General features: G+C 42.8%; 1 protein-coding gene across 1 annotated transcript in view; it reads left to right on the top strand.

Annotated features, from left to right (window-relative positions):
• The window catches only part of FIG4 (FIG4 phosphoinositide 5-phosphatase), a 138,119-nt gene extending 122,112 nt beyond the window's left edge, over positions 1-16,007 (top strand). Inside the window, exon 23 of the mRNA XM_056125023.1 lies at positions 15,679-16,007. Coding sequence (XP_055980998.1) covers positions 15,679-15,856 — 178 coding nt within the window. The 3' untranslated portion in view covers positions 15,857-16,007. The remainder of the gene's footprint in view (positions 1-15,678) is intronic.
• The last annotated feature ends 2,208 nt before the right edge of the window (positions 16,008-18,215 follow it).

Raw genomic sequence — 18,215 nt, forward strand, 5'->3', positions numbered from 1 at the left:
TTGAAAGTATAAATATCCTTTTCTCCAAGCTTTTCGTTTTTTTCCACATTTATTTTTTTCTCAGTGTGAGGTTCTTGTTTCCTGTTTTGTTCAGTGAGATCTCATCAGTTACTCTTGTCATTCTTATGGATGCTCCAGTCGTCTCAAAATTTTCCCAGAATCTCTTTAGCTTGTTTTTGTGGGCATGTCCTCATCATACTTTGATTATTTCTTTGATTTCTCGGCCAAGATGTTCTAAGCCCTTCATGTTCTTTGCTGCTCCAGCCCTGAAATCAATCATTTCTCTCAGTACCCTCTGGTTCTTTTGAATGGAAATGGCTTAAAAGCCAAGATCTTGATACTAGATCTACCAGTTGCCATTGGGGCCTCTCTATTCTCAGACCCACTCAAAGCATTTATATATGCAAATAAGTGCACAGACATAAATATTTCTACATTTACATTGCCTGAATTTATATATCTTATATAAAATATATCAATAAATTCTAATAAGTAAAACCTAAACTAATATATATTTAAGTCCATAAGTTCATAGCCACAGCTCAACTGATCTCCTTCCCCTTTGCAATTAGGAACATCCTTATCCACCAGGGAGAATATTACTGCCCGTTACCCTTCTTAGACTTATTTGAGTAAAACCCCCACATCTAGTCACATGAGCACCATCCATCCAGGCTCTGATCACACAGACCCTTCGTGTTCATCCCCTGTGTCTCTGCAGGGACACCCCCTCGGACACATGTCAGCCCACTCATACACATCGTCACCTTTTCTGTCCCTTCCACATGGGTTGGAGTCTTTGGACACAACCCAGGTTTTCACAGTAGTCTCTCCTCACTGTACCATTTTGTGGCACAAGGGCTAACCTGTTCAAGAGAGGTTGGGGAAGAGTAGACCTGGGCCACTTCGGCATAGGTAAGACCCTTCTGCTTCTCCACCTCATGGCTGAGGTGTGAGTGGCTCCTATTGGAGTGGGTTCCAATTTCTGGTTCTTCCCATATATAGTGGGTAAGCTTGTTGAAATGCAGATCCCAAAGCAGACAAAAGTTGTGTAACCATAAAAACATGGCACAACTAAAGTGCCCTTAAAAAATGATTAAATTTCAGGGAAGCACTCAACTTTCAATTTGATCAAATTATATCAAATAAACAAATTATAAGGAATTTACTATTGTAAAATTATAGTTTGGGTTCAAACCCAAAGCCTCACACACATGAGGCATGTGCTCTCTTATTGAGCCACATCTCCACCTTATTTGTTAGTAAAAGAACACAGTGAAACAATGCAGGGCTAATGTTCCTCAGAACAAGCCAGGTCATCCAAATCAGTGGAATCTTTGCCACCACCAAGGGAACCCCAGGGGACACAGTGAATGAACGTCATGGGTGGGAACAGAAAACAGGGCATGAGGTCAACAGTAAGTATGGACTTTGGTTGATAGTAATGAGTCATTATCATTGTCAGTGGATTCATTGAACAGTGTTCTTGTACTGATACATGATGTTCATAGTCAGGGAGATTGACTGAGGCCGTGGGAGCCCTCTGTGCTCATCACAATAATACTGTAAACTTGGATTCATTGTAAAATGATGTTTACTAGGGGGAAAAGTAGTTTACAGGGAAAGGTGAAAATACACACACACATACACACACCACACACACACACACTCGGCCTCCCACCAATCAGCACCTCTGTGTCCAGGTAAGACCAGGGTAAGTAAGACCCAATGCCATTACTGAAACTCACTGGTCTAATTTCTGGAAGTGTGGGGGGGGGGGGGGCGGGGGGGCAGATGTTCTGATGCTGTGCCAGGAAATGTGGGGACAGGAGAGACACAGGGTGCCCAGGAATCCCTGTGTAAAGGTGTGATTAGTGAACTGTTGGCCTGAAGGAAGGCAGGGCAGTAAGAGATGCAGTGGGGGTGTTTGCTGTGAGAACCCCGAGAACCCCGCCTCCCTCCCCCCCCCCCCACCCCCGCCTGCTCTGAAGAGTGCAGTGCTGCACTGGCTAACCAGAGACTGCTGCCTGGGGCTCAGAGCCAGCTGTGGGCTCATCAGACTGCAGAGCTCTCAGAACAATGCGGCCCAGCGCTGTGGGAGGCTTCCCCGGTGTTTGTAATAGTAAGCCCAACTGCCATGCTTTTCATCCTGAGATAGATAATAGATCCTCCACACGGGAGAGAAGCCTTACAGGTTGTAAATTGCCTCTGAAATTGGAAGCATTTTTACCTGGTTCAGGGCCAAAAACCCATCCTGCTGCATTTCTTTAAAATCCACTTCTTTCAGAAACGTAAATGACATGTTCATTTTGCAGGTCTCAAAGAGAATGGGCTTTAAAAAAGAAAAGGAAAAGAAAGAAAAAAACTGTATTATCTGCCGTGTCTGGACCAATAAAAATACTAGTGGCTGTGGCCAACATACAGATACCACCATTCTCGTTCTACCACAGGCATCTGGCCGACCGGTGCTTCTGTCTCTTGGGCAGCAAAGGTGCAGGCACCCAACTGCTAGAATTATCCTCTGCCCACTCCCATTGTGGAGGAACTGGGTTCTCTGGGGCACCTGAGAATGAGCTCCTGGGTAAAGCAAGAGCGAGCTGGAGCTACATGGGCCATGCTTGATCGGAGGTCAGTTGCAGAAAACATTACCCACTGTTGATGCATGAACAGAAAGTGATTATTTTGGGGTTGTCAGTGACTTTCAGAATCACAGGAGGACTAAAGAAACAAACTGTAGACCCAGCTTCTGGGAATGATCTTACCCCCACCCTCACTCTTGGAGTCTGACCACGGACAAAGCTGTCCTAGCAGCTGCTGGCCACAGAGCTCATCATGGGAGTGGAAGTGGAAGTCAGTGGAAGTCAGGATGTTGCCCCGAAGTGCCCAATCAAGAAAGTGTTGTCTTTACAGAGTCTGCAAAACAGAAATCCTCCATCTAACTTTTCCCCTACGTGCCTCCTTCCCAAAGCAAAGCTTCCTGCAGGGTTAAGAGGGAAGAATCTCAGTCACACTTTCAGCCAGAATTGCAAACTAAAGTCCAGGCTGTGATTTTTTGCTTTTCATGACTGCATGTGAGAAGTCAAGTTGGCAGCACATTGAGGAACGCAGTCTGTGATACCTGTCACATTCAGCGCCTCTAGCCACCCAGGTGTCTATGCCTGCTCTTTCTGCTTTACCTCTCCCAACCCTGCCCAGTTATTATATGTACTCAAAAACCTGGGACCTTGGGTTTTGTGCAGACCTCTTTATAAATTCCAGATAATTTTTTTTTGTCCTCTAATGACCTAAAAAGGGAGAGACAGTCTACTCCCAATGTTCAGTGGTGGTAAAATCCAATATAAACTGCTTTGGTGGGAGACAGTTCAGCAGTCCGCAGTGCATGCCTTGCATGCAGGAGGCCTGATTTCAATCTTCATGGTTTCCTAAGCACCACCAGGGGCCAACACTAAGCACTGATCTGCAAGTAGCTCTGGAACACCATATGGTATAGTCCAGAATTTTTTTTTGTAATGGGAGGTGGGGTGAAAGGAAGGGAGAGAATGATCAGAGCCAGTCAGGCAGCAGTGATGAGAGCACCCTTCATGCAGAGTAGAATAAGGATCTTGTAGAGCTACCTGGAATGACTTTTCTGCCCATTAAGGTCTAGGACCCTAACCTAATTGATGCAGTAACCATCTTCAGCCTGCTACAGTATAAGAACCATCCTGGGTTTTGTTTTGTTTGTTTGTTGTTGTTGTTTTTAATTTTATTGATTCACCTTGAGATAGTTACATGCTTTCATGTTTGGGTTACAATCACACAATGATCAAACACCCATCCCTCCACCAGTGCACATTCCACACCACCAATCTCCCCAGTATGCCCCCCTACCTCTACCTCCCCCTGCCTCCATGGCAGACAATATTTCCCATACTCTCTCTCTACTTTTGGGCACCGTGGTTTGCAATACAGACACTGAGAAGTCAACATGTTTGGTCCATTATCTACGTTCAGCACACATCTCTCATCCCGACTGATTCCTCCAGCCATCATTTTCTTAGTGATCCCTTCTCTATTCCATCTGCCTTCTCCCCTCTGGGCTGGAGCGGTAGCACAGTGGGTAGGGCGTTTGCCTTGCACGCAGCCAACATGGCCGACTCGAGTTCGATTCCTCCGCCCCTCTCGGAGAGCCCGGCAAGCTACCGAGAGTATTCGATATGCCAGACACAGTAACAACAAAGTCTCCAATGGAGACGTTACTGGGCCCGCTCGAGCAAATCGATGATCAACGGGAGGGCCTTTACTGGGGCTGGAGCAATAGCACAGCGGTAGGGCGTTTGCCTTGCACGCAGCCAACATGGCCGACCCGAGTTCAATTCCTCCGCCCCTCTTGGAGAGCCCGGCAAGCTACCGAGAGTATCTCGCCCTCACGGCAGAGCCTGGCAAGCTCCCCGTGACGTATTCAATATGCCAAACACAGTAACAACAAAGTCTCCAATGGAGACGTTACTGGGCCCGCTAGAGCAAATCGATGAACAACGGGAGGGCCATTACATTACCTTACCATTTCTCCCCTCTGCTCATGAGGCAGCCTTCCAGCTATGGGGCAGTCCTCCTGGCCCTTATATCTACTGTCCTTGGATGTCAGCCTCATGTTATGTTATTCTATACTCCACAAATGAGTACAGTCCTTCTATGTCTGTCCCTTTCTATCTGACTCATTTCACTTAGCTTGATACTCTCCATGTCTATCCACTTATAAGCATCTCTCCTAACAGTTGCATAGTATTCCATTGTGTAGATGTACCAAAGTTTCTTTAACCAGTCATCTGTTCTAGGGCACTTGGGTTGTTTCCAGATTTTGGCTATTGTGAACAGTGCTTCAATGACCATATAGGTACAGATATCATTTCTACTGTGCGTTTTTGCATCCTCAGGATATATTCCCAGAAGTGGTATTGTGGGGTCATATGGAAGCTCAATTTCTAGTTTTTGAAGGACTGTCCATATTGTTTTCCAGAAAGGCTGGACTAGAGGGCATTCCCACCAACAGTGAAATAGTGTCCCTTTTTCTTCACATCCACACCAGCACTGGTTACTTTTGTTCTTTTGAATGTGTGCTAGTCTCTGTGGTGTGAGATGATATTTCACTGTTGTTTTGATTTGCATCTCCCTGATGGCTAGCGATGTGGAGCATTTTTTCATGTGCCTTTTGGCCATTTGTATTTCTTTTTTGAGGAAACTTCTGTTCATTCCTTCTCCCCATGTTTTGATGGCGGTTTTTTCTTGTACAGTTCTACAAATGTCTTGTACATCCTTGATATTAATACCTTATCAGATGGGTAGCACTACACTGTAGCACTGTGCTCCTGTTCATCGATTTGCTTGAGTGGGTCCAATAACGTCTCCATTGTGAGACTTGTTGTTACTGTGTTTGGCATATCAAATACGACATGGGGAGCTTGCCAGGCTTTGCCATGCAGGCGAGATACTCTCCGTAGCTTGCCAGGCTCTCTGAGAGGGGCGGAGGAATCAAATTTGGGTTGTTCGCGTGCAAGGCAAATGCCCTACCCACAGATGGTTAAAGTAAAGTAAAGTAAAGGCCCTCCCGTTGATCATCGATTTGCTCGAGCGGGCCCAGTAACGTCTCCATTGGAGACTTTGATGTTACTGTGTCTGGCATATCGAATACTCTTGGTAGCTTGCCGGGCTCTCCGAGAGGGGTGGAGGAATCGAACTTGGGTCAGCCATGTTGGCTGCGTGCAAGGCAGATGCCCTACCCGCTGTGCTATCGCTCCACAGATGGGTATTGGGTAAATATTCTTTCCCATTCTGTGGACTCTTTCTGTATTTTGGTCACTATTTCTTTTGAAGTGCAGAAGCTTCTTAGTTTGATGTAGTCCCATTGGTTTATGTTTGCTTCCACTTGCATGGCCAGTGATGTTTCACCCTCAAAGATGCTTTTAACTTCAGTGTCATGGAGAGTTCTGCCTCTATTTTTCTCTATGTACCTTATGGATTCATGTCTGATATTGAAGTCTTTAATCCACTTTGATCTGATTTTTGTGCCTGGCATTAGACAGTGGTCAGAGTTCATTTTTTTGCAGGTAGCTATCCAGTTTTCCCAGCACATAGTCGTTCTTTTCATTTTCCTAAGTCCTCAGGCTTTGTAGGGTGGTCCAGGTTCCCTTCTTGCTATGGCTTATTAGTTCAATGTCAGGAGTAGCCCTCAAACACTGCTAGGTTTGACCCCAAGACCCTAAACAAATAAGGTAAATAAAATAGATGTGCCTAGCTGATTCAGGGAATAAGACTACAGTGGCATCGTTTTAAAATTCCTGAGTTTTGGGGGCCAGAGAAATAGAACATGGGTTAAGGCATTTGCCTTTGCCTTGTAGGTGTTGACCCTGGTTCAATCCCTGACAATGCATGGTCTACTTGAGCATCACCAGAAGTGATCATAGAATGAGGAGTAAGTCCTGAGCACTCCTGGATATGGCCCCAAATTTTTAATTTTTTAAAAATCTGATTTCTCATATAGAATAAAACAGCAGTACAGCGAAACCAGATATTTATAGACAAAATTTACCTCTAAGGGAAGTGATAGATACCCACATTCATTGACTGTAAGCAGAGAGTGTAGATAAACCTCCATCAGCCACAAGGTCACATGTGGTCAGCATTTTTCAAGAGGAAAATTTGAGAGGGGTATTCTTGGGGGTACTTAATAGGCCTGAGACAGGATTCCAGCCGATTTGAGAATGCTAACCCAGACCTAGTTCAGTCCGAGTGAGAGCCAGGCTTTCCGAGTAAGCTCTGAAAGGAGCCAGTGCTGAGCCACATAAACTCTTAAAAGTCAACTATGCAAGCTTCCTTGGAGCAGGCAGCCCATCTGAGGAGAAATTGCTGGCAGAAGATTCAAAATTGATGAGGACAATGGGAGTGGACATGAAGGAAAGAGATAATCCAGGCAGAATTGGGGATGGGGATATGGGAGGAAGGGATGTGAAATGTCAGAAGCAAGCCTCAATTTTTGAACAGCCAGAAAGCAACCAAAGAGGCAGTTTGGTCAGTTAACCCAAGATTTATTTCTTGAAACACATGCCCTTCCAAATATTTAGGAAATTAATTTTAGGTAATGAGCAACTGAAAAGAAACAAAGTTCAATTCCACACAAAGTTATTAGAACACACAATGTGTGTTTCCGGGGCTGGAGCGATAGTACAGCGGGTAGTGCATTTGCCTTGTATGCGGCTGACTCAGGATCAATTCCCAGCATCCCATATGGTCCCCCAAGAAGTGCCAGGATTAATTCCTGAGTGCAAAGCCAGGAGTAACCCCCGTGCATTGCTGGGTGTGACCCAAAATGCAAAAAAAAAAAAGTATGTTTCCAAGGAAAGTACACAGGCGGACATGCAGGACTTAAGTGTTTGGTGGCCAAGAGCTGTTCCCTGAGAGCTGGTCCACATCGATGGATAGATGAAGGGCCGGGGGAACAGAGAAACAGGGCCCTGGGCCTGTCGATAGTCAATTTATTTCTCTCTCCTCCCCAACATAGTCTAATCTCTCCCCTTATAGCACAATGGTAGTCGTAGTTTTGGTTGTAGTCCCAGTCATCATAGTTCCCTCATCCTCATCTCCTCATAGACCTTATGTTAGTCCTCATCTAGTCCCTCTCTTTCTCATTGTCCTTATATTTGTCATAGTCCTCATCTTTCTAATCCCCTTTTACCACTTACAGCATAGTTACACAGTGGTCATGAAGGGTGGGGGTACACGTAGGTTAGGTTGAACATTGTCAAAACAACAAACAGAGGTAAAGCCACTCTTTCAGGGGAAGTTCTAGTAGATTAACTCAAGGACAAAATCTCACCTGAGGGTTCAGAACTCTAGATTACTAGGAGATCCACTCAAGGGTGAGATTCCATCTAGAGTTTATTGCTTTCTCCTTTCCTCAGCCATTAATCCATTTAAACAATCATAGTGAATTTACTTCTTATAATATTTCTAGTCATTTTGTATGAACACAGTAAGAGATATATTAAGCTTCAAGTTTGGTTCTTCCTCGCTATATATTTCAGACCAAGTCCTCAGGCCAGGGTTAGTTAGTCTTTCCTAACTCCAGCAGGATCCTTATTCAGTTACTTCTTTTTGGGTTATGACAGTTTGTTCTATGACCATGCTCTTAACTTTATTATACTTATGGCACTTAGCTCTTCTCATTTCGATTCCAGGATAGCTTACAGTTTGCCCTGGGTCAATCCAATCCCTTTGTCAGTATCCTGTTTTTGGAGTGCTAGGAAGTAAAGGCAACTGAGGCTTAAGTAAATATGGTGAATGCCCAAGAGTAAATATTATTTGGAATCAATTAACTTCCATGTTACAAAAGCAGAGCATGAACTGTCTTCCTGTGTCTATACAAAAAGGACATTGCTAAACCATACAAGTGACATAAAGGAAAGAGAAAAGCAATATATGATTATTAGTGCTTCTTGGTATTGGATGTGCTTCAGAGGCACTGTTGTGGGAGTACCTCAATAAATCTAAGCTCCCTGCGGGAAGAGCAAGCACAACCCAGTGTTATCCAACGCAAATAAACAGACAATGAAAGCTAGTCAGAGAGACATTGGTAAGAGGCCAGTACTGAAGCATGCAATTTCAGAATGAACTCAAAATCTAATGCTTTGAAATCCAAAAAGAAACTAAGGAAAAACTTAAAATTAAAAATGTATAGAAGAATGTGCCAAATATTGGCAAGAGGCAAAGGTTAACATGAATGATAGGAATGAAACTCATCAAGCATATTCAAATCCTTGTGTTTGTAATGGATTTTTAAAAATTGAATGACTTTCAAAGAATAATAGAAAACTGTTCTTATTCTCTATGAAAAACTGGTAACTACAGGGAGAAAGTCAAACACAGAATCTTATGAGTTAAATTACTGGCCAACTAAATAGTAGTAGAGATGAAGGAAAATATACCCCTCCACACACACACACACACACACACACACACACACACACACACACACACACACACACAGAAAAGTGCTACAGCTATTCCATGCAAAAGAAAGATCATTCAGCAATGCCCAAAAAATTAGACAATACATTGGGCATCACTGGCTGTGGACATCAAAAAAGATGGTCGCTGTGGCCCTTGATGAAATAGCACAGTGCCACCTATGGTCCTACCTGAGCAATGAGAGCAAAAGTTCACCCAGCTGATCAGCAGCTGACTCACTGGAAATGTGAACCACAACATTTTCAACTGCCCCATGAATATGCAGTTAGAAAAACCCAGGCCAGGAGAAACTTTGTCCAACAAATAAACTGTAGAAGAGAAAAGAGAGACTGTCAATTAAGAGGCATGTCGTACTTCTGAAAATAGAGATGCATGTTTAAATAAGGCTTGTTTTAAGAGTGCAAGGAAGTAATTACAGTAGAAATCAGAATCGTGCAACCTAGGGGAGGGTTGGAGAGAGGGTGTTTTAATGGGGAGGAGCCCATGGGAAGAATTTCTGAGCTGGTTTTCAGAATTTCTGGTTCTTGACCACGATGGTATTCACACCTTATAGTCATTCTGTGCTTTAGTGTGATTTTAAAAGCTGCAAAGCATTACTAGATCTAAAGTTTAATAATTTTTCATTGATAGTTGCCAAACATTTTCTTCTATTTAATATATTTAAGTATAAGTTAACATTTTATCCTTAATGGGCATACATATCTGACAATGATGACATTTTCATTAAGACTACCCTGACAGTCATGTAATAGCCTATGAGATTCCTAGAATGCATTGATCTCTTGGTATGCAAAACTAGAAAGTGAGAGCTATGACTTTTTTTTATTTGGGGGGTGGGGCCAGAAGGGGCTTCCCAGAGGTACTTGGGGGCGTGTAGCCTGGGGTGCAGGCCTGAGGGCTCCGCACTGAGACAAGGTACTGCTGTGCGACCTGTGTCAGCAGAGCTTGTGTATCCCCAGGGTGGTACTGGGCAGTGTCTGGGGGGAAGCAAAGAGGGGAGGATATTCAGGCTGGTGATCAAACCGTGGGCCTACTTTGAAATATTCCCCAGGTCCCCAAAGTAGTCATTTGTCTAAGAACCAGGTGTTTCCACTCTATAAAATAATAAATATGACACTCTGTTTGTTCAGATTTACTGGTTCCATGATCCAAAATACTCATCAGCCATACTTTTGTTCAGTTCTATGTTTTTATTCCAGCACCTGTACAATAGGATCAGTATTCTCCAACTTGGTGCTCATGGACACATTGGAAGTATATGGCTTCAGGGGGATGGTCAAGCAATGTATATAGCCCTTTCCCCAACATTGGTTTAAAGAAGACATGTGCTTCTGTGATATATGGATATACAGAAAAATCCATGTGTATAGTATACCTGTATGCATAGCATGTATTAGGCATACATAGATGTTATGTTTTTTATCTAAGAGGTTCCAAAACTTATTTGTTTCCTTACCCCCTATTCAGTAAAAAAAGAAAAAATTGCACCCCAAGGAAACCTACCATGGGGGTGGGGGTGGATAAGCCATATATCACTGTACTCAGGGTATGTTCCTGGTCTTCTTTGGTATAACTCCTAGTAGTGCTCTGTGGAGCATATGCATGGCCAGGGATCAAACCATGGTCAGCTGCAAGTAGGGTATGTGCCTTAACTCCTACACTGTTTCTCAGATCCTGGAAATATGCCTTCTTTCAGCAAACAAACAGAAAATACTCCCTAGTTACACCCAAAGCTTTCTACCACCTTGTCTTTTCAGCACCCTTGGGGAATTGGGGGGGCATGTAGCATCTCCTACTTTGGGAAACACTGATCAAATGGATCTGATGGCAGATGAGTCCAAAGAGAGAGTTTAGTCGCCTTAGTCATTGCATGAATCATTTTCTTGGAAAGATATATCAAGGTCATTGTGCACTTTGATCTATCTGTAAATACTCGTTTCATTGCTACTGATGTGACTTGGGGATAGATGTCTCCTAGGACACAGTAGTGCCTATCAGGCAGGCAGCTCAATGACAAGCTGAAGCAGAGAAGTGTTGGAGAAACACACACACACACACACACACACACACACACACACACATTTTCTGTTCCCGTGTTCTCTCTGGAACCCAAGGGCCACCTGGTCCTCTTTCCTCCAAATTTTTCTGAAGATCTAATCTGTCCTTGGGGACTGAGGTACCTTATTGCTGAGCCTTTGCAGGCCCTTCTCTGCAGCTTGCTCACTGTCTGTGGGGTTGCCCCCTTAGGTTCCACCAGCCACAGATTCTGTTCTTCACTTCTCTTGCTCACCCCTTTGCTCCTCCAGACCATAGATTGCTCAGAGACTGACACCATAGGCATCATGATTCTATCACATTTTAATGTGCATGTGACATTTCTAACCTTCCTTTCCGTGCCTCTGCAGTGGGCCAGTCCAGTCACTGTTGTTGTAGCAGGTTGAAAAAGGATGTAGAAACATTTGGATATGAAGAAATTGGGTTTTGTTCACTATTCTGAGATGTTCATTAACTTGCAATGATATAATAAAACTGAAATAATTGGAGTGTTTTGATCTTAGGTTGTAAAATTCCATGTGTGTGGGGCTGGAGTTATAGTACAGAGATAGGGCATTTGCCTTGCACGTCACCAACCCAGGTTTGACCCCCAACATCCCATATGGTCCCCCGATTACCACCAGGAGTAATTCCTGAGTGCAGAGCCAGGAGTAACCCCTGAGCACCTCTGGGTGTGACCCAAAAAAAGCAATAAATAAATAAAAGATTCGTGTGTAATTTAGATCTGTTATTTATTTATTTATTTATTTATTTATTTAAGGCTCCCAAGCATTACTGAGGAGGCCTGGATGCCGCTTCAGGTGACTCTAGGCCAACCTGGCCAGCAGTTCAACGTGAGGGCTTGGGTGCTGCTCAGGCCCAGCCCCCTCAGCACCACTCGGGGCATCATGTGTTACTGGGAATTGAATCCAGATTGACCACATGCAAAGCAAGCACCTTAGCCCTTCCACTGTCTCTCCAGCCCTAGACTCTTAGCAGGAGTTAAAAGGAAATTAATTTATTCTTAATGGTGTTTAGGGTGTCATCAGCAGTGAATGGCATGGTTTCATTTCCTAATACACAGATTTAGTGCTTGTTTTCCAGCACTTGTCACAGGGTGATAACCAGATTTACTCTGTGATAACCATATTTATCGACATATTTAAGATATGTAAAGGTGCCACCAGGGGTCAGGGGGAAAATAATATTGAGTACTTACCCATTTTTTCACCAAATAAAAAATTGGGGGTGATAGAATATATCAAAAGTGCATCTAGGTATAGTCTGCTTTCTTTTACAAAAGGATCCCATGATAAAAAATGTGTTTGCCTTTTGTTTCATTAGTGTGCTTGAAAATGAACATACTTCTCTTAATTTCAACTCCTTTCATTATATTGGTTTATGTCTGAGTCACAGTTTTCTCACCTTTAAATGGGAATAGGAACATGTCCTGCCTTCCTTATACTGTCCTTTGAGCCACTTTAACACCATTGCCCTTCCTCGCTGCCCAGCCTGCCAATGGCCCACCACCAGAATGCACAGTTCACTTCCCACCAGTCTCCTGTCTACCTTAGGGGTTGGCTGAAGAAAGGAACTTGGAGCCCAGCTTCTTATAGGAGATCCCAGCTTCACTCTTTTGTAGAGAAATCCACAACATACTGAATTCAGGTTCTGAATTTAAAATCCAGGATGAACTCTCAAGATACCATTTATTCTTTCAGTGAATACTTACTGAGCCTGTACAGTATGTGAGATGTTTTTCTGGGCGTTGAGGATAAAGAGGTGATGGTGATATCATAGCAACTATTAAAATACAGGAAGGATCAATAGTGATCAATGCTATCCAGAGACCTATGCTTAAGAAGAATGCAATCTGTTTGATAGAAATTTCTATACTGATGGAAGTGTTCTTTATCTGTACTGTCCCGATACAGTACAGAAACAACTATCAGACACTTCAAATGTGGCTAGTGTTACTGGAGAACTAATTTTAAATTGTATTAAACTTTAATTTGTCTAAATAAGTTCATGGCTGCTATACTAGGTAAGCAGTTTAAGTACTACTTTTTAGATTTAGTTGTTTTAGTAGTAAACATAGTTGTCTTGGTTACTAAAATGAAGAAGCAAACACATTCTTACTGTATATGTCATGATATTCTAGTAGATTAATGACTAGGCTTCTGTGATTGAATATCTTATTGGAAAGATTAAAAATAACCTGATAAGGGGATTCAAGAGAAACAGTAAATGATCACACATGCACTCTTAATTGTTAGAGTGTACTCTGTTTGACTTTGTACTTATTCTAATTATAGTTCCCTCTCAGTAGTAGAGGAAGTAATAAGGCAAATGACTTACTCATGTCCATCATGTCCAAATAAGGTGGGCTGTGTTGGTCTGTAAGGTGCTTTGGATCCTGAAACTCCATTATAATCAACAGAGTACGTGATGTGAAAACAAAGTCCTTGGAGGAAAATTGTCATAAACGCAGAATAGGCTAGGGACAGGCAGTATGGCTAAAGGGAATCAAAAGATAAAAACTTCCTGTTGTAAAGTAAATCCTGGGGCTATAACAAATGGAATTGAATAGTTAATAATACTGGGCTGGATAATTGAAAATTGCTAAAAGGTTCCCATCACAAGGAAAAATACGTTATAGCAGTACATGGTGATGCATATTAATTATGGGACTTTCTGGGGTGGTCTTTCTTCAGTGTGTGCAAACAGCAAGCCATTGTGTTATGCACCTCAAGCTAATCTAATAACTATACTTTGGTAAAAAGAAATAATAAAAGTAAGTTAAGATTTTAAAAAAAAAGAAGAAGAAGATGGGTGCACTAGGAAAGGAAATACATTCGGTTGTTAGAATCACTGACTAAATTTTCTGCAAGTAACACATGGGATTTGAGATATGTTAACCATGGTGCTAATCAGAGAAAAGGCATGAGCTATTTAATATATGGAAAAGTAGCACATCTATATTTCTGAAAGTATTTTCAGTGTCCTCTGGCAGTCTACCATTTTCCAACAACAAATCACTGTGACATGACTAACTTTGCAAAGCATTTCATCCTAATCAATTAAACTGTTTCTTGTCAAACCAGCATATGTCTCTACTATGGCTGTTCCACTTGTGTTAAGTCAAGAGGCTTAAAAAAAAACAAACAAACCCTCAATAAGAATTGAACTGGTATTCAAGCATTAGTTCTGCATCCAAACATAAGACATGGTCATCATCAGACCTTGTCATAATATAACTAAGTAGCAAAGAGTATCAAAGAGCAACAAGAAGAATTTTCATTAAAAAATCTGCAGCATGTCTAATGAGTTTATGCCCGAGTATGTCTCCTGTGCATGCAGCAAAGTTAAGGCTGTGTCCCTGTCCCTCAGTGCTTGAGTACCCCAAGCAGCAGTCGATAAATGAACCATCCAAATCTAAATAAGACTGGAACATTCCAGGAGGGGAAAGTTAGAGGTCTCCAGGAAAAAGGCAATAAGTTTTGTAGATAAAAAGAAATGAGCTATTAAAAGTTTAATATTTTATATCCAAGCAGACCATTAGTGCTTAAGTTAGGGGTAACAGTTTTCTCCCTTATGAGACTATAAGAAGAAGCTGAAAAAGAAATAAAAGTCAGCCCCACCATGACTAGGGGGAAAAAATGTGATTCTATTTTTTCCAGTGTGAAAATGGAGTCAGAGAACAGCTGTCCCTACTGAAAGAAACCAAAGAAAGTGGTCTCCCGGTTTCCATGTCCTTTTGGGTTTGGGGCTGGTCTTTTCGTCCAGAAACAAGTGCCCTCTAAGGGATTTACTCTGTAGGGCACTTGTCTTATAAATGGCTCTCTGTGGTTCAATCCCCAGGACCCCATAGCTCCCCTGAGTACTGCTGAGTGTGGCCCAAAATCAAAACAAACAAACCAAAACCCACCCAGCAAGAACAGCAAAAGAACCCAAGGGACTTTACCTTGTGACTATGGGCACAATAAATTGCTATAGCTCACTACCTTTGGATCAAACAAGGTATGAATACTTTTCTGCAGAGAAATTCTTGGGTGTAGAGAAATTCTTGGGTGCTTTGCAAATCACCTCAGATGGGAAGACATGCCTATTACAGATCCACAATCCCTCCTCCAAAGTCTGAGGTTCATTGTGTTTCAGAATTCAGACATCGGGGGTGTTAGCATAGCAAGCTGTTACACACACCTTACAATAGCATTCCTGAGGTCAGGTCTGGTAGGGAAATACACTCATATTCACATCAAGTGGAATGAGTCGTGGTTAGGAGGTGCCATCAAAATGAGTTTCATTTGGGTCCTAGTTTGCCACCAGAGTCATGTGTGGTGATTAAAGCTTTAAGATCTCAGAAATTTGCAGCTGTAATTGTTAGCAGTCCCATTTACTGAATTCCTAAAGATTCCAGGCACTACGCTAAGGGACCACTTTACACACACATATTAACTCAACATCTAAGAAAGGAATCGACATGTAACATAGGAATTAATTAATATATTCCCAGCCAAGCATGCCAGGGATGCCATTTCCGCAACTCATCACCAGTCAACCCACCAGTACCTCTTAACAGTTGAAGAACACAGCCCATTTCTTCTCACTCTTGTTCTGTCTTCTCTTCTCTTTTCACAGAGCACCTATCTCTGCATTCTCACAAGACAACATCTATGAAGTGCAGCCTCCCAGAGTAGATAGGAAGTCTACTGAGATATTCCAGGCCCACATTCAAGCCGGTCATGGTGCCATGCAGCCCCTTGGGAAGGAAGACACTGCCTTGTACCGAGAATACATCAGGAATCGCTACCTGTGAGGGAGCAAGCCAGACTTCTCAAGCAAGCCTCATCCATTGCCATTGTCACCTTCAAAAGCTAATTTTCCAGCAGCCTGTGATGACTACAGATCTTCCTCTTTCTAATGATTTCCAAATTATGGGTAATAAATGCTTGGATAGTTTGGTGTCATTGTCTTTGCTTCCTTCTAGAAATGCTTTGTTTAGAAGAGTGATCAGTATAATATTGTGTACATGTCAAGAAGTTAACATGGGACCAAAGTGATAGTACAGAAGGCAGGGTGCTTGCCTGCATACAGCCAACTCAGGTTTGATCCCAGCATCATATATGACCCTCCAAATCCTGCCAGGAGTTATCCCTGAGTGTGGAGCCAGAAGTAAGCCCTGAGCACAGCACAGCGTGGTCCATAAACCAAACCAAAAGAAGTTACCATGTTGGTGCTGCTGCCAGCACTGCAGTTTATGCTAAATAAACCAGAGCCAAGTGTGAGCCATCCTGGGTGGTACGTCCTAGGTCAACGTATTAAAGAATATTTATTGAGCACCTGCTGTATGCTAGAATATAGCTTGGGAATATCTTAATAAGAAAAACAGGTCAAATAATCCCTCTGGTGTAAAATGATTATTTTTTCAAAAATAGTTGACATTTAAAAAAAATTATTCTGTTGGTTTTTATGTTAACTTTGTGTCTTGATCAAAGATTTATTACTTTGAAAATCCTTGCTTTTAGGAAATAAGCACTGAAATATTTATAGACAAAAGGTCAAGATGTCAGCCGGCTGCTCAGGAAAAAAAAGGGAAAAATGATAAAGAAAGTGGAGCAAAGTATGAATAATCAGCAAATCTGGGAAAGAAAATACAAGAGGTCTTTGAATTCAATTCTCTATAAATATGAAATCGTATATTAAAAAACCCAAACATTAACTATTTATCACTTTGTTCTGTACTGTAGAGTTGTACCACATGGTTTGTCATCAGTGTCTATAGCTGACGTGTCAGGTACTTCCTTGTAGAGTTTTTCCTCTCTGTACCCTTGGGTATAGACACGGACAGACAGATAGCTTCCTATATTTTGACAGCTGAGTATATGAGTTGATTTTCTTATCTCTGCATCTTTGAACAAGTTGTTGTCATTCCCCTTCCTCTTAAAATAAAGAAGAAAAAGAAAAAGCCATTTGATGTGAGAAAGAAAACTGATTCACTACATGATCTTTATTTTTTTTTCATTTTTTATAATCTTATTTATTGAATCACTGTGAGAGCAGTTACAAAGCTTTCAGGTTTAAGTCTCCGTCATACAGTGAAACACCCGTACCTTCGCCAGTGCCCATTCTCCACCACCAAAAACCCCAGTGTACTCCCATCCCGCACCCTCCCTCTACCTGTGGGGAAGATGATTTCCATATTCCTCTCTCTCTACTTTGACTTCATTCAATACTTTGACAACAGACCCACCATTATTAATCTGGGATTTTACCCCAACACTCAGATCTGCTGAAAAGGCAACAGTAGACAATGTGTTTTCTATTGCTGATTATGAATAACATACGATGTTGCATGGCAGCAGTAGTGGCTGTGCGATTTTGAAATTCCAAAATTTTAACACTTAAATATGGAGGGATTTTGGCCAAAACCTGCTGGGTTCAGAGATTTGTTCCTTAGTCTCTGGGATCATGGTCGTTAAGCAGTTTGATCAGGAGCCAGAAAAGCCATTCATGGGCGGCAACTCGGGGTCTTGTTGGGACAGGGAGGAAAGGCCCATGAGGCCCCCATCCCATGAGGCCCCACGAGTCTCATCACTGAGGGCCTGAACCTGACTGCCCAATGGCCTCTGGCAGATGGCGGCCCTTTCTCCTCTGGAGTGGCCTGGCAACAGTCACCTACTGCAGGGTCTGACGCATTTCTGCCAAAAGCCACTGGGTTCCAAAATTTGTTTGAGTATCTTGGATCATGGCTGTTAAGTAGAGCCAGGGAGGCCATTCGTGGGTGTCAACTCGGGGTCTCGGGGTGGAGAAGAAAGGGCCAGCTCCACCCCCATCCTGTGAGGCCTCACGTGTCTCATCACTGAGGGCCGAAACCTGACTGTCCAATAGCCTCTGGAGGATGGCAGTCACCCAGCCACCTAGGGGGAGCAGACGGAGGGACAGCATTCTTTCCCTCCTGGGGTGGCCCAGCAACAGTAACCTACTGCAGGGTCCAGATGCATTTCTGCCAAAAGCCGTTGGTTTTGAGATTTGTTTCTGAGTCTCTGGGATCATGACCATTAAGCAGTTCGATCAGGAACCAGAGAGGCCATGCCTCCAATTACATAGCTGAGCCGAAGGTGGTTTGTGGGTGTGTCTCCCACATATCACTACATGATCTTTAAAATATCACAGCC

This window comes from Sorex fumeus, unplaced genomic scaffold (assembly GCF_029834395.1).
Source record: "Sorex fumeus unplaced genomic scaffold, SorFum_2.1 ptg000054l, whole genome shotgun sequence".
Classification (NCBI taxonomy): Eukaryota; Metazoa; Chordata; class Mammalia; order Eulipotyphla; family Soricidae; genus Sorex; species Sorex fumeus.